The sequence below is a fragment of the Anastrepha obliqua genome, chromosome 4, assembly GCF_027943255.1.
Source record: "Anastrepha obliqua isolate idAnaObli1 chromosome 4, idAnaObli1_1.0, whole genome shotgun sequence".
NCBI lineage: Eukaryota > Metazoa > Arthropoda > Insecta > Diptera > Tephritidae > Anastrepha > Anastrepha obliqua.
This window is the reverse complement of record NC_072895.1, coordinates 114,400,333-114,416,316: the sequence shown is the minus strand read 5'-3', so window position 1 is coordinate 114,416,316 and position 15,984 is coordinate 114,400,333. Positions and strand designations below refer to the sequence as shown.

At 33.6% G+C, this 15,984-nt stretch overlaps 2 protein-coding genes across 3 annotated transcripts; one reads left to right on the top strand and one right to left on the bottom strand.

The window, feature by feature from the left end:
• Nucleotides 1-881: 881 nt before the first annotated feature.
• LOC129246496 (serine palmitoyltransferase 1) lies at nt 882-3,749 on the top strand. Of its 2 annotated transcripts, XR_008582469.1 has the most exons (8): nt 882-996; nt 1,296-1,368; nt 1,432-1,928; nt 2,000-2,129; nt 2,198-2,395; nt 2,457-2,822; nt 2,891-3,497; nt 3,551-3,749. XR_008582469.1 is itself a non-coding variant. In XM_054885363.1 (7 exons), the coding sequence occupies exons 2-7, from the start codon at nt 1,318-1,320 to the stop codon at nt 3,053-3,055; spliced, it is 1,407 nt and encodes a 468-aa protein (XP_054741338.1). In that variant the 5' UTR covers nt 882-996; nt 1,296-1,317; the 3' UTR covers nt 3,056-3,558. The 2 variants fall into 2 exon arrangements, 1 of the variants encoding a protein (XP_054741338.1); XM_054885363.1 differs by having other exon boundaries at nt 2,891-3,558.
• A 14-nt stretch (nt 3,750-3,763) lies between these two features.
• On the bottom strand, nt 3,764-15,764 carry LOC129246495 (1,4-alpha-glucan-branching enzyme). Its single transcript, XM_054885362.1, has 6 exons — nt 15,290-15,764; nt 7,055-7,224; nt 6,208-6,976; nt 5,971-6,142; nt 5,096-5,911; nt 3,764-3,959 (listed from the first exon to the last, which is right to left on the bottom strand). The coding sequence occupies exons 1-6, from the start codon at nt 15,379-15,381 to the stop codon at nt 3,909-3,911; spliced, it is 2,070 nt and encodes a 689-aa protein (XP_054741337.1). The 5' UTR covers nt 15,382-15,764; the 3' UTR covers nt 3,764-3,908.
• Between the last annotated feature and the right edge of the window lie 220 nt (nt 15,765-15,984).

Sequence of the window (15,984 nt, the reverse complement as noted above, 5' to 3'; positions counted from 1 at the left end):
TATTTGTAATAGTTATTCCTATGTTTTGTACGTCATAAAATTACTACACTACATTTTTTATACTTACAACGTTTAATTTCAATGCAATTGCCAATCGAGACAGAAAATTGTGTGAATTTGGCGATTCATGACATGAAATATTATTAAGTCATATATTGCCAACATCTGTGAAGCAATGAGCTGTCATTTTGCATGTTTCGCAGCCATTTGGTATTTTTTTTTTGACGCTCACATTGGCAGCATCTTGAACAATTTTAGTTTTCAAGACTTTGCACTTCTATTCCTTGCAGAAAAGGAGTCACACAGAATCTCGGCGCCCTTCTGTCCTCTTCATGGTATAAATCAAATGTAGGTTAGGATAATGCTAAATAATCTAATTTTATCATAACTTTGTAAACTCCTATGTTAAAATGATTTTGGGCAATAAATGAAATGAAATCAATGCTCTCAAACTATTAAGAAAGCGGGCACAACCATTAACTTACTTGACGACATTTTCAAAATGACCATAACATAACATGGCAATGCCCACACTTAAAACACTGTCATTGCATTCAAGAAAATGTAACAGTTCTTATAAAATTAACAATTGAATATCGAGATGTTGAGTAAATATTTAGTGACTGGCTTGGTAATATTGTAATATTAAGATTTTTTTATTTTTAGATTAAGGAAACAAATAAAAATGAAGTGCGAGGAGTTAAATTTGTGGGAGCACTAATTATAAAAATACCTCAATGCAGTTTGTTTTCGTTTTTTGCTGATCAAATATAGAACGTGTAAATAATCTTTCTTGTCGTAGTAACAAAGGATCGATATGGCAGCACTTACTAGATGTTGGCAACTCATTTTTGTTGATAAATAGGATTTGACATTTCGTTTTCACAAAACGGCAATATTGTAATTTGCGATTATCTTGCACGCTGCAAGTTTCGGATTAATTATTTTCTGCAGCACAATTGATTAATATTAAATTGTACTTTTAAAAGTATAAAGGTATAATATATAAAGATTTATTATAATTATTTGAAAATTTGGCACAATTCACACATTGTGAAAACCCGAGTAGCTAGTGTTTCAGTGTGTTGTAAATGAGCCTTCCAAAAACGGAGCAACTCTCTTATCCAATTCTTTAAAAAACTAATCAATTTATCTTATCACAGAAATATGTTTAAAATTTAGAATTTGATAAGTTCTTCCTGGCGCTCATTGTATGACGCATTCGGGGGTTTTATAATAACGCAAATTGAGGGTACGCATTGCTAATATTAATTTTAATTGATTTTTTTTTTAAGACTATTGAATACCGGAGGCAATATGGTGGCTATACCTTATTTATTCAACGAGATCGAACGCATTTTTCAAAATGTAAGTACATATACATATTGTATACACATTAATTAAAACAATTGCCATGCTTCACTGTTTCAGACGCCGCTCTATGTGATTGTCTTAGAAGCCTTTCTACTTCTTTCGGTCATATGGTTGCTACTTTTCAAGCGTAATGGGCGCGGCAAGCGTTATAGCAAAGAAGAGGAAGAAGAAATTATTTCCAAATACGAACCCGAACCACTCATAGCTGAAACCGATCCGGATCATCCGCTACTGAAAACGCGCTTGGTACAATCGAAAGTTGGCAAACGTGTTGTGGTTGATGGACATGATTGTCTTAATTTGGCAACCCATAACTATTTGGGATTACTAGAAGATGAAAAAATATTAGAGGATGCTTGTGCCACTTTGAAGAAGTACGGAGTAGGTTCATGTGGTCCACGTGGCTTTTATGGAACTATGGATGTGCATTTGGATTTGGAAGATCGTTTGGCAAAGTTTATGGGAATGGAAGAGGCAGTGGTCTATTCGTATGGATTTTCTACTATAGCAAGTGCCATACAAGCGTATGCAAAGCGTGGTGACGTGATATTTGCGTAAGAAAAATTGTATTAAATTAAAAGTGAAGCAAATTTTTTTATTAACATACGATAAATTCATTTTAAAGCGACGAAAAGGTCAATTTTGCTATACAAAAAGGTTTGGATGCATCGCGTAGTACAATTTACTACTACAAGCATAATAATATGGCTGATTTGGAGCGCTTATTGATCGAACAACAACAGCGCGATATAAAGGTTTGTTTAAGGAAAAAATAATCTGTAAAATTATTAACTTTCATTATTGTCTACTCTATATGCGCTAGAACCCAAATAAAGCCGCGAAAACTCGCCGCTTCATAGTTGCCGAGGGTATTTACATGAACACTGGCGAAATATGCCCGCTTCCCGCATTGGTAGCGCTGCGTGCCAAGTATAAGTTGCGTTTGTTCCTAGACGAAAGTATTTCCTTCGGCACACTTGGCAAAACCGGGCATGGTCTCACCGAGCACTTTAATGTCGATGTAATTGATTTGCACACCTAAGATTGTATTTCGCATTTTACTTATCAACCTTCTTCTACAGCTCGTTGAAGTTGACCTCATTATAGCGGGCATGGAAAATTCTTTGGCCACAATTGGTGGCTTCTGTGTTGGCTCGCACTTCATTGTCGAACATCAGCGACTTTCTGGACTCGGTTATTGCTTCTCAGCTTCACTGCCACCACTACTAACACAAGCAGCAATCTCAGCGCTGGATCGTTTTGAGCGCGAGCCGCAAATGTTTTTGGAGCTACAGGAAATATCGCGTAAAGTGCAGGAGGAATTCAACAAATTCTCAAAATTAAAATTGTGCGCAAGCGAACTTTCACCAGTCAAGCATTTGTATATCGCCGAGCAACGTGAGAATGCTGATAAGGAACGTGAGTTGCTCACCGAAATCGCCAACAAGGTTCGTACACTTATTTTATCTGCACCTGATTAATTTTATTGAACCATAATCAACTTATATATTTACAGTGCATTGCACGCGATATCGCTATCGTTGAGGCGCACTATTTGGAGAACTTGGAAAAGCAACCAATACGTCATAGCATACGGATTACTGTGAACCGCTTACTCACCGCCAACGATATCAAACAAGCTTTCGATGTAATTGAAAGTGTGGCTAACGAAGTGCTGTAAGCTTAATAGTTTTGGTTTTTACAACAGACCGTCGTACGCAAATGTCAAGGCTTATGACATAGTCTGCTTATATAATAAGTCAAACATTACTATTCTACTGCAACATGTTTTTAAGTGCATAATTTGGCACTTAAATTAAGACACAGATACAGGCTTAGATTGGAAATTGGCGTCACATAAAATTGTAATACATAAAGTTTTTTCTGCACTGGAATGTGCAAGCACACACGTAAATATAAAAAATAGTATTGTAATCGTTTTACGTTTAAACTTAAGTTTTTTTAACTACTGTACAATAAATTTTCTAAATATGCGGAGTTTACGAGTTCATGCACATTCCACGTTACAAATTTGGCCAACCACCTATTTTTAATAGCAAGTCGAAAAAGTCATGATTTACAACCAAAGCTGAGACACACAATGTATTATACTTAGCATATAAGTAAGTTATGTAGACTTAAAATATATATAAATATATGTTTATTTATTTATTAGCTCTTCGATGTGTGAAATGCTTGTTATTTTGTGCGTTCGATTCAAAAGGCGTCTTAAGTCAAATTTAAAAGAAATATCAATGTTTCTTAAATAAAGCCATTAGACACTTGCAGACGCGGAATAAATTTAAAAAATATTTAAAAAAATTATAATTGTAATTTTTTAGCAAATCGAATAATAAATTCTTTTGCAAATGAAACACTCGTTTTTTTAACTCTACCTTTAATAGAAAACTTTTCAATTTTGTTTTTTTGCTTATGATACCACTTTTCCTAATACAAATTGAAACTTATTACAACTACAAAAATATGAGTACTATGTGCGCATAACTTATAGGATGCCGTTACACAAGTAGCATCTAGTCGCTGACATGTGCGTAAACCACAACTGTGCGGGAGGGTGTATAAACCTGGAAAATGTATAGAAAAATTACGGGTAAATTAAAAAGTTTAAAACTTTCTTGGATTTTTTTATTAATACTTAAACTTATTGAGTTATTTATTTTATGCTTATTAAATTATAGGGCGTAATAGATCTTTCAGGTGCAGTGCTAAATCCTCTTATAATTTAAATGTTATCATATATAGTATATGTATTATTTTTTTATTGCATTTAATTCATTTTTTTATTTTTGTTTAAAAAAAAATTTTTTTAATACATTTTTTTTAATTTTTATTTTTTTATAACTTTTTTTAAAATAAATTTTTTTAACTAATTTTTATTTTTTGATTAATTTTTTTTTGTTATTAAATCAATTTTCATAATCTTTTCACATACTTTTTGTTTTTTGTTATTTAATCCATTTTCATTAATTTTTTTTTCTTAATTCATTTTTTAATTAATTAATCAATTTTAATTATTTTCTTTTTAAATTAATTGGTTTTTTTTACTTATTTTTTATATTATTATTTTTTTAATAAATTACAAAATTTGTTTAAATTAATTTTTTTTAATAAATTTTGTTTTTAATTATTCTTGTTTTTAATTATGTTTTCTTTAATTATTTTTCCTTTAATTAATTTTCTTTAACTATTTTTTTTAATTAATTTTTTTTTAATTTGTTTTGTAATTATTATTTTTTAATTAATTTTGATTTTTAATTAATTTCTTTTTAAATAATTTTTTTATTATTTTTGTTTTTAATTATGTTTTCTTTAATTAACTTTTTTCAACTAATTTTTCTAAATTGATTTTTTTAAATAAATTCTTTGTTGTGTAATTATTTTTTTTAATTAATTTTGTTTTTTAAATTAATTTCTTTTTAAATATTTTTTTTTATTATTTTTGTTTTTAATTATTTTTTCTTTAATTATTATTTTTGATTATTTTTTTTGTTCAATTAATTTGTTTTAATTATATTTGTTTTTAATTATTCTTGTTTTTAAATAACTTTTGTTTTAATTAATTCTTTTTAAATAATTTTTTTTTTAAATTAATTCTTTTTAAATAATTTTTTTGTTTTTTTTTTTTTTGTTTTTAATCCTTTTTTCTTTAATTAATTTCTTTTAAATTAACTTTTGTTTTTAATTCATTCCATTCACTTACCTCAAAGAAATTCTCCCGTCCGGCATAGCCTTCAGGTCGCGTAAAATGCTTGCAACTCTTGTCGATGCGATTATGACCGCCAAACAATTCATCATCCGAGCTCAGCACAGCTTGGTAAGTACCAGCCCAATTCGTGCCGACGCGGTAGCCAGTGAAACTTTGCGTCGGATGGAAATTGAATACAAACACTAAGCCAGCACGTTCAAACGCAATCACCTTGTCACCCTCATGCTTCCAGCTCACATATCCCGGATTCGAATGCAGCCAACCGTAACGTTCTTCTGCCTCATTCATGGCACGATCGAACTCGTTCAAAAATTTGTACTTCAACATCTGGTCATCGACCAAATTCCATTGACGACGCGCATAGTGATAGGAATCATTATTGCCCACACGTGGGAAATCCAACCACTCAGGATGGCCAAACTCATTGCCCATAAAATTCAGATACGCCTCACCACCAAGTGCATGCGTGATCAAGCGTATCATTTTGTGCAGCGCAATACCGCGATCGATGATCAACGACGGCTCAGAGAGTGTGGACATGTGCGTGTACATTTCCTTGTCCATTAGCCAGAAGGCGATCGTTTTATCACCCACCAGTGCCTGATCGTGCGACTCAGCATAGGCGACAGCGCTCTCCATCCAGCGACGATTTGTCAGCGTGTGCACAATGTCGCCAATATTCCATGTGTCATCTGTGTGCAACTTCAGCAGTTGGATCCATTTGTCAGGTATGGCCATGGCTAGACGGTAGTCGAAACCGATGCCACCTTCGTCCACCGGCCGGCAAAGAGTGGGCATACCGGAGACGTCCTGCGGTGTGTCAACGAAAATATTTTTTGTATTTCTTAGTAAAGCAAAAAGTGACCCACCTCTGCAATGGTGATGACTTCTGGATTCTGTGTGTGCAGCATATAGTTGGCTAGTCCCAAATAATTCAACGCGTCCGTATCAACATTTAGGCCAAAATATTCATTATAGTCACCGCTGAAACCTTCGCCAATGCCGCGTGAATGATATAACATGGAAGTTACACCATCAAAACTGGTTAAATAGACATTTTTTAATTAAACACTAACACATCGCACCTCATTGCTCATCTCACTTACCGATAGCCATCGAAGAAGTACTCATCATGCCACCAACGCAAATTGGAGAGCAAAAAGCGCAACACCTCAAACTCCACGTAATTGAAAAGTCGACTATCCCACAATGCATGTTCACCGCGCGCACCATCATGGAAGTAGCACGCATTAGTGCCATCAAACTGATTTAGCCCATCTTGCACGTTCTTGCTCGCATGTGAATGCACCACATCCAACAGCACAAATAAGCCGTGTTCATGCGCCACATCGATCATGCGTTTCAGCTCCTCGGGCGTGCCATAACGGCTTGAGGCGGCATAGAAACTGGTCACCTGGTAGCCAAAGCTAGCGTAGTACGCATGCTCCATGATGGCCATCACTTGTATGGCATTGTACCCTTGACGCTTGATGCGCGGTATTATGTTTTCGGCAAAATTCTGATATGAGCCGACGCGCGGCTCTTGCGAAGCTATGCCCACATGACATTCATAGATGCGCAACGATTTGGGACGTTTGGGTCGTGGATGTTTGCAAATGTAGCGCTCCGTTGGCGGTGGATTCCACACATACTGCTTATAGTTGACGCCCTGATTGGCCTCTTTGGGCGGTTGGCGCACGTATGTGGCCCAGGGAGAGAGGCGATCCAACAAGTGACCAGCCTGGTTGCGTATGATCACCTTCACTTCGCTAAGATGCTTAATGGGTGCGCTGCCATCGGCATTGGCTGGCAAATGCAATTCCCACTTGCCGAAATCGAGTTTTTTATAGGGATGCGCCTCCCAATGCCAGTTGTCTGTGAGAGAATAGAGAAAACAAAAAATTGATTTTATATTCCATTTCGAATATGGAAACTACAACATTAATTACTCACTAAAATCGCCAGTGAGGTAAACTTGCTGCGCGCCGGGCGCCCATTCACGCGCAATCACCGAGTTATCTGGCTGAAAGTGTAGACCGTAGTGTTTGTAGCCCTGCGAAAAAGCGTCCATACCGCCTTCAAGTTGATCGATTTTACCGATCCACTCCTTGAGTACGCCATGTCTGTGGGGCGTTAAGTAAAAGTCAAATTTAAATGTAAAATAGATATGTAATAAACTAAAATATTTATAATGAATTATTAAAAAAATTATAATGAATTTAAAAAAATAAAAATAATTGGTTTGCGGAATTCTTAAAATAAATGTGGCGGCTGCCTACTGTGCATTGGCAATACTGCTGTTTCCGTGGCGCCGCAATTTAATGGCGGATTCTTATAGAACTCGACAAAAGAAAACGAAATGAGAGAGTAAAATTTTTTGATATCTCGCTTAGTTTGCGAGATATTAACCAAATATAAACCGAGGACAAAAACAATGATATTAAGCGTATCACAAAAAAAAATGAAGTAATTAAAATTAAATTAAATTAATTAACACAGTATTTTTGCGTAGAACTCCTTATCGTGTGGGCGGCCTTCGGCCGCGCTTCAAAAAAATAACCCTCATCAGTCCAACTCCGGCTACGCAATCCACAGTATTTTTGCGTAGAACTCCTTTCCATGTTAAAACCATTGCAAATGCAAAAATTGCCCAATATACATTATTCTAAATTCCAGCCTTTTCTTTATTCGATATCTCGAAAACTAAGCGAGATATCAAAACATTTTACTCTTTCATTTCGTTTTCTTTTGTCGAGTTCTATAAGAATCCGCTATAACATTGCGGCGCCACGGAAACAGCAGAATCCCCTGTGCATTTCAGTGCACCTGATAGAAACACCTGATGGAAAAAATTGACTCTGGCAAAAAAGCGATTTTCACTGGTAGGGTGGGGGTGTTTGTGTTCTGTTGTGCGCCGATTTTATAGAAGTAGAATCGTACGAAATTACCCACAAAAACTTGAAACTTGACTAAATTTATAGAATTTTTCTGTAGAACTTTTTTTCGTGTAAGCAGCACTGCAAAAAAATAGCCCTCATAAATTAAAACGTCAAATGCGTGTGTGTATTATCTATGGTGTGTGTAGCAAGGATGCACAATAACCCCGATCCCCATCATCAACACTGAACTGAAATACTTCATTTTAGCTCGTATTTTTATTTTCATTTGCAGGCATCCGGCAACACAATATTGCTGTAAATTCCAATTAGTGCTTATCATGTAAAAATTATCCAGTAACTTATTTTTTGAGAATTCGCTCTCAAAGAGAAAAATATCAAAAAAAGTCCATGAACGTAAAACCAGTAACAAATTGCAAATATTACGCTGATTAAATTGTTGGCTGGAAAAATCAGAAAAATTAAAATTTGTCTCAGTATTAAATAAAAAAAAAATAATGCAAATAAAATGCAAAATAGCGAGCTTAGCATTAAATAAGATGATTTTAAGAATATCCAATTAGCAATTGTATTGCAGTGGCAATCACCACAGTCTTCATATTTTCCTTGCTTCCGTCTATGTATGTACATATATACAGCTGTTGACAGCTAATTAGAAACGACACTTATTTCAAAATAAATTTTCCATTTTCCTTTTAAACACGTATTTTCATAACTTTTTGCCAATTTTATTTAAACATATGATAAACTTAAAAACTAGTGGAAAACAATTTAATCGCAATTCTTTATTAAATATATATATACAATATATTTTTTAAAGCATGTGAAATGCACGATTTGGATAGGGCAACTAATTAGAAACAGTAATGTATTATCAGATCAACATAAAGATTATGTTAGTATTTGGTTCCATAACCCTTTTGCTTCAACACTGCCTCACATCGATTGCGCATTGATGTAATGAGATTCTGACAACGCGCCACAGGTATTGCTTGCCATGCCGTTTTTACTTCGGCAAAAAGGACATCCATATTTGGGATATTTTTGGCACTCACGGCTTTTTTAACGTCACCCCAGAGATGCTCTATTGGGTTTAAGTCCGGACTGGATGATGGCCATTCCAAAACATTGATGGAATTTTCGTCGAAAAACTGTTTCGTCAACTTTGCCGTGTGCTTTGGATCATTATCCTGTTAAAACTTCCATATAACAGGCAAATTTTCCTCAACCCACGGCAACATTACATTTTTTAGTATATTGACGTATTTCTCCTTATTTAAAATTCCATCAGTCCTATGGATTGGGCCAACACCATTCCACCAGAAACATCCCCACACCATGATTGATCCTCCACAATGCTTCACTACCCGTGAAACGTAGCGAGGATTGAATTCTTGGTTGATTGGCCGTCGAACATACCTTCTACCATCTGGGCCTATGCGATTTATCTTGGTTTCATCGCTCCAAACGATATATTTCCATTGATTTGGAGTCCATGACCAATGGGTTCTCGCGAAGACTACTCGCCGTCTCCTTTGTATCTTGGTTAGAAGGGGCTTCTTGCGTGCTGCTCTGCCATGCAGTCCAGATTCGACCAGACGCCGAGCAATTGTCCTCTTGGATATTTCGAAATTATATTGATCCAGTGAAAGTCTTTTTTGGGTCTCTTTTGGAGATGATTGCTATCTTGCGGTCAATTTCTGCTGAAGTTTTCCGGGGCCTTTTCTTACGTGGAACATTGTCAACAGTCTTAAAAACTTGGATATGCTTTAAGGCGTTAAAAACCATTTTTTTTGAGCATTTGACTTGCTTAGAAATTTCACTGTACGACTTTCCAGCTTTACGAAGGTCAAAAATGGAGCTGCGCAGGGCAGGTGTACAGCTGCTGCTTTTTCCAATTACACATCTTGAAGACGAATATTTTAGTTGCTTTTAAACAACCAATTTAAAATATATACATACCAAAAAGTCGATTATATTACTATTAAAATAACACAACTTGCCGAATATGCTTCCATTGAACAACTGTTTCTAATTACTCGTCTCAGTTTATTTACCTTGAACTAAGTAACCCATGCACTGCGTTGGATAATATTAACGGTACTTCAATTACACAACTACAAAACTAGGCGCATTGGGTAGTAAATAGAGTAACAAAAGCAATGCAAATGATTTTAAGAGAAAAAACAACGGTAAATTTAAACAGTTTAATATTATGCTCATCAAGCGTTTATCAAAAGAGAGCGTTTCTAATTAGCTGACAACAGCTGTATGTATGCAGCAACGGTGACTGGAGGCTGTCGTTCAGAAGTACATACCTTTATATCATTGGCTCATTCCTATTTAATATATGACTTCAAATGAATTTTATAAATTTTTTCTAAAATATATAATTAGATTCCTCATTTTAAGCACCATTTTTATTTAAATTTACAATTTTTACTCAATTCGCAAATTTGAATTCGTGTTTATTTTTACTTTGCTTTCAGCTGTTTTTTCTCACTTTCTTACATGTAAAAATTTATCCAGTAATAACCTGCAACTTCCCCTCAAAATGAAATGCGATTTTGCTTTCTCCCTTTCGCCTACTTTGCAAGTTTTTTGCGTACATGAACACCAAAACTAGTTTGTAACAATCGGAGAAGCTTTTGAAAAATTGTAGTGTGTCATTAATCGTAACGCGATTCTTTCTTCTCACAGTCGAATGCCTAAAAAATTATAGAGAATGCTTCAAGCTCTTAAAATAACAACAACAACATTTCTGTCTATCCTATCCCGACCACTATCCAAAGTTTTCCCAGCTAAAAAACGCTTTTTAAAATGTTTTCAACAGCTGAAGCACCGCATTCTTCAATTTGATTCATTTCAAACACAAATTGTGTTTCCTATTTTTGTCATAAAAAACGGTCTAAGTATTATAGGTACATTTATATATTTTTGCATAGTAGCTCACATCGCGCCAGAGATTTGCAAAAACAAAACTCCATGCCAAAATAATAAAGAAAAAAAAAATCAATTGAAACATATGTCTAATTATAAATCACAAGGAATGGATATATGAAAAACACTGAGAATATTTAAAAAGACATAAGAAATACATACATACATACATTTATAAATAGATATGGAGAAACTACATTTTTACTAATTTTTTTTTTTAATATTTGCTTTAGACTACATTTCCATAAGTGACTAAATAAATAAAATAAACTATTTGAGGAATATGTAAATGACATAAAATCTTAAAAAAATTAAGATTTTCTTAAAAATAACTTAATATGAGTTATAAAACTTTGATTTTTATATGGGAAAAAGTTGTTTGGCTTTTAAGTACATATATATATATATGTATGTAGTATATCTATATGTATATATTTATACCCATTCATTATGTGTATTTTAGCCTAATTTTCATTAAAATATTGTTTAGGGAATTGTATCTTTACATTTAAATTTGGCAATTACACTAACGAAATTTGTTTAAGTTGGCGTGACACTAATTTTTAATCAGTGATATTTGTTATGTTGTAGAAATTACATTTCCAAAAAGAAATTAAATGTACTTTCACTCCCGCGTATGATGCTGGGATCAGTTGCTTAAGCATTTGACGTGTGGCAGCTGTGGCAGGTGACGTTATCAAACTTGGCAATGAATTTGCTTGCTTGCGTTTTGCCGGCTAGATTGGGTATAAAAATACATTTACATAAAATAAACAAAAGCAAACAAATAGAAGATGTAAAATAAATGTAGGTTAAAAATAAAACACAATAAAATAAAACAAATAAACTTAACTTAAATAAAATGCAATAAATAAAACAAGAAAATAAAAACAATACAATAAATTAAAATAAAATACAAAAATAAAATAAAAGGCAATAAAACAGAAATTAAGTAGAATTTAATAAAGTAGAAATTAAAAAAATGCAGGTTATTCAACCGCCACAAAATGCAAATACAAGGCGCAAAATACATAACTTAATTTTGTTTGTGAATCGCTTTTTTACTCAATAAAAAATATTTGACTTTGACTGATGAATATCCTCATTTTGACATTTGCCATTTTTGATGCCAAAGATACACCTCGCAGAGGCAGGCCCAATAACATCACAGAAATAATCGCAGTTGACCGGCATGTTAGTAGTCGGAGCATCGCCGCCTAGGCAAAGATCGACCATAAACAGTTTTAAACCATTTGCGCCACACTGTATTTACCACAAATCGAATAAAATTGGAAAACCATTAGAAATAAAACTATCACTCTCCAGCCGAAAGCCTCTGCTGCTAGCGCTGCGTTTGCTTGAGTTTATTAATAATTTTATTATCATGTAAGCTTTAAAAAAAAAGAAAATAATAATAAAAAAAAAATAAAATAAAAAAATATCACTAAATTATATTTATATGGGAGCGTGTCATTATTCTGTATTACAAAATTCTGGATGAGAAAATTTTGTAAGCTGCAAAAAAATTCTGCTTTTTAAAATTCTGCTTTTTTAAAATTCTGCTTTTTAAAATTCTGCTTTCCAAAATTCTGCTTTTTCAAAATTCTGCATGTTTAATGCGAAAAATTCTGCTTTATTCAAGTTTTGTGATTTTCGTCATACAAGAAGTAACAAAATAAACATTTATTCCATAAATATACATATGTATATGTTTCAGCGATAACAATATTTTAGTTTAGCCAATTACAATATTTTTTTTGGATTCTTTTTAAATATGTAGTGTGACTTAATTCATTTCTTTTATTAATAATTCTTCGCAGCTGTTCGTGTTTTTTAGAAGAGTTCTACGCAAAAATACTGTGGATTGCGTAGCCGGAGTTGGACTGATGAGGGTTATTTTTTTGAAGCGCGGCCAAAGGCCGCCCACGCGAAAAGGAGTTCTACGCAAAAATACTGTGGATTCTATCGAAACTGAAGAAAAAATTATTATTATTATTATTTTTCATTTAATATCTCGAATAATAATAAACAATAATAATAATAATAAATTAAATAATTACATTACCTCTTTAACATTGTTAACATTATATTTTAATACAGAATTTTGTAATACAGAATTTTGAAAGCAGAATTTTAGAAAGCAGAATTTTAAAAAAGCAGAATTTTGAAAAGGCAGAATTTTAAAAAGCAGAATTTTAAAAAGCAGAATTTTGTTTTTAGAATTTTGTACATACAGAATTTCGACACCCTCCCTATTTATATGCATATATTAATATTATATTATATTATTTATAAATAGTTAATGTACTGATAATTAATAATTGCATATTAAATAAAACATATTTTTTTTGTTTGCTTTTGTTTTCCTTCTTTGTTGTAGTGGCCATATATTTCGAATATTAAATATAATGCTTAAATAGTCAAAATGTAAAAAAAAAAATTAATTAAGGGGTTATATACCTTGTGTTGGACTAAAAAATCGAAAATTTTGTATGGCATATTCTAAAGGTATTGTACACCATCTTAATTTGCATAATTTGCATAAACTTTTTTTTAATTATTCGAATTTACGACCTCGTGAATCTGAACGGTTCACTTTTTATAAATATTTGCATAATTCGCTGGAATTAATTTTTTTTTTTAATTTTTCAACCCCTCATAAATCGTTTTTTTGGTGCAAAGCGGTTTTCTTATCGAGAAAATTTTTTTTTGGGTAAATAAACCGTTCGGCGAGGGGCGATATCAACAATAAATAATACTATTTAAAAAAAAAAACCCAAAATGTATTCTTCGAGAGTTACCCTTCAGTATGATATATGCCTCATTTGAATAAAAGTTCTAAAACATATTAAAACAAAAAAATTATGAGAATCGTCCATTTTTTCGGGCTCACAAGGTATATAGCCCCTTAAGCTGTTACAATTAATTCTACAAGGAGAGACGATGTTTAAAATTTTACATAGGTATATCCAGCTGGTCTTCTATATAACGTAAATGTCTTTAAAATCTGTTATTGTTACATTCAATTATAGCGTAATCTTGTTGTTGTTGTTGTAGCAGCATAAACATTCCACATGCATATACGAGGAATGCTGCTGAAGTGACAGTCCTTCGCCGGATATACCTATATCCGGGTCGTTCCGGTTACGTAGAACCGGCTGTCGTGGGAACTCATCTGCTATGCATATTGGAGACAAGGGGAAGGAGAGGATAATGTATAGGGATGAAAATAAATAGAGGAGGCGGTTTGTGTACCGAATGGGTAAAATATGATAAATACACATGTTGTAGTAATTGTTGTACGTAGAAGCATGACACAAATCCAAGGCTTTCGCACATACCTAAGAATTTTGGGCATACAGCAAATTGCCAGATCTTGGCTTTATGTTCGGCCCCTATAGCGTTGAGCCAACTGTCCGTGAACGTACCGGATATACTAATACCACTGGTGTAATGCTAAAATCATCAAAATTTCTAAGCTATCGTAGAAAAATATGTATGTCGATTTTTAAATTCACCTAGAATTAACCACGCCCATTTGTGCACGGTTTGTATGAAACCGCCACCATCCATTCGAATTGGATTTTAATGCAATTTTTTAGCAAACAAATATTGAACAAAATCTAACTTAGTTATCTCTACGCTACGTTCAATGTCCACGGTAATCGCTTCGACAATTTATAACTTATATGTATAGTACATATATATTTTTGCATGTACATATGCACATATTTATGTATGTATATGTGATGTATGCACATATATTATTCAAACTCTGATTAGAGCAAGCTAATCAAATCTGTAAAGAAATAGTTCATTATTTTTATAATTGCAAGTAGTAATGCATATACCCGTACATATATACACATATGTAAGTATACATATACATAGATTCATTTTTTTTTTTCACAGAAAAAATATAATTTTTATAATTTGATTTTAGCCTTGCATCCGCTACGAATTACTTTGATAACAGTTTTTGTTTACAATTATAAAACACATACACAAACGCATACACACGCACCGAAATGGCGGAATGGCCAAAGGCGACAAGGCCAAATTGCCGGTGTGCGCTCATAACTTTAACCTTCAACTGACTTTGAAAGCTATGCACATACATAGTTTGTTTGCATCACACCGAAAAAATGACTTTCAAAGCACTCGGCGCTGTTGACGTTCCATTAAAAACCTTTTAATTAAGTAAATCAAAGCACCCTGAAGAGTTTATAAGCCCGATTGAATCACTTAGCAGTGCCGGTTAAGAACTTTGTCAATAGGCGTAGTAGCAACGTCGCAACAATGCACTCGGCTTCATTATATGTAAATTCTTCAACTGCATAGTTCCACTCACCTGCGTCGGATTTCACGTTCGAACGGCTTCAAATAGCCATCTAACTTCAAGAGGTCATCAATGCGTTTCACTTCAACTTTCATTGGATCCATTGTGGAATTTGTTTCACAGCCAAACAAAAACTTATAACGAAGAACTGAAATTATTCACAATTTTCCGACAACGCTGCTCACTACTATCACTTGCTGCGTGCGTGCTCACTTGTGTATATTTAATTTCTGAAGGCAATTTAATGGACCGAATGCTTTTCTGTTTGGGCGCCTACTGACACAGTGCGAAGATGGGAAGCTGTTTCAAAGATAACGTTGTATTGTGCACATTGGGAGGCAATGATTTAGCCGAGAAATCACAGCAAACAGCTGTTCGAAAACATTAGAGCATTAAAAGCACCACCACGAAGTTTGTTTTATATTTATTTCTCTCTGCAATTGCTTGAATGGATGTTCACGTAAGTATGCGCGCTTCACACAACCCAATAGTGTGTGTGCTCGTTTGGAGCTCTGTACAGAGAACGTTATACATTATGTTCTCTGCACTTTATTTGAACGAATGTCAGGCAGAGCAAGCAAGACACAAAAATGGGTAAGCAACCCTTACAGCTATAAATAAAACAATAGAAATCGAACAAAGCTGATAAGAAGGTTTAGCTTTTATTACAAAAATCTTTATTTCATACTATTTAACTTTATTCTAAA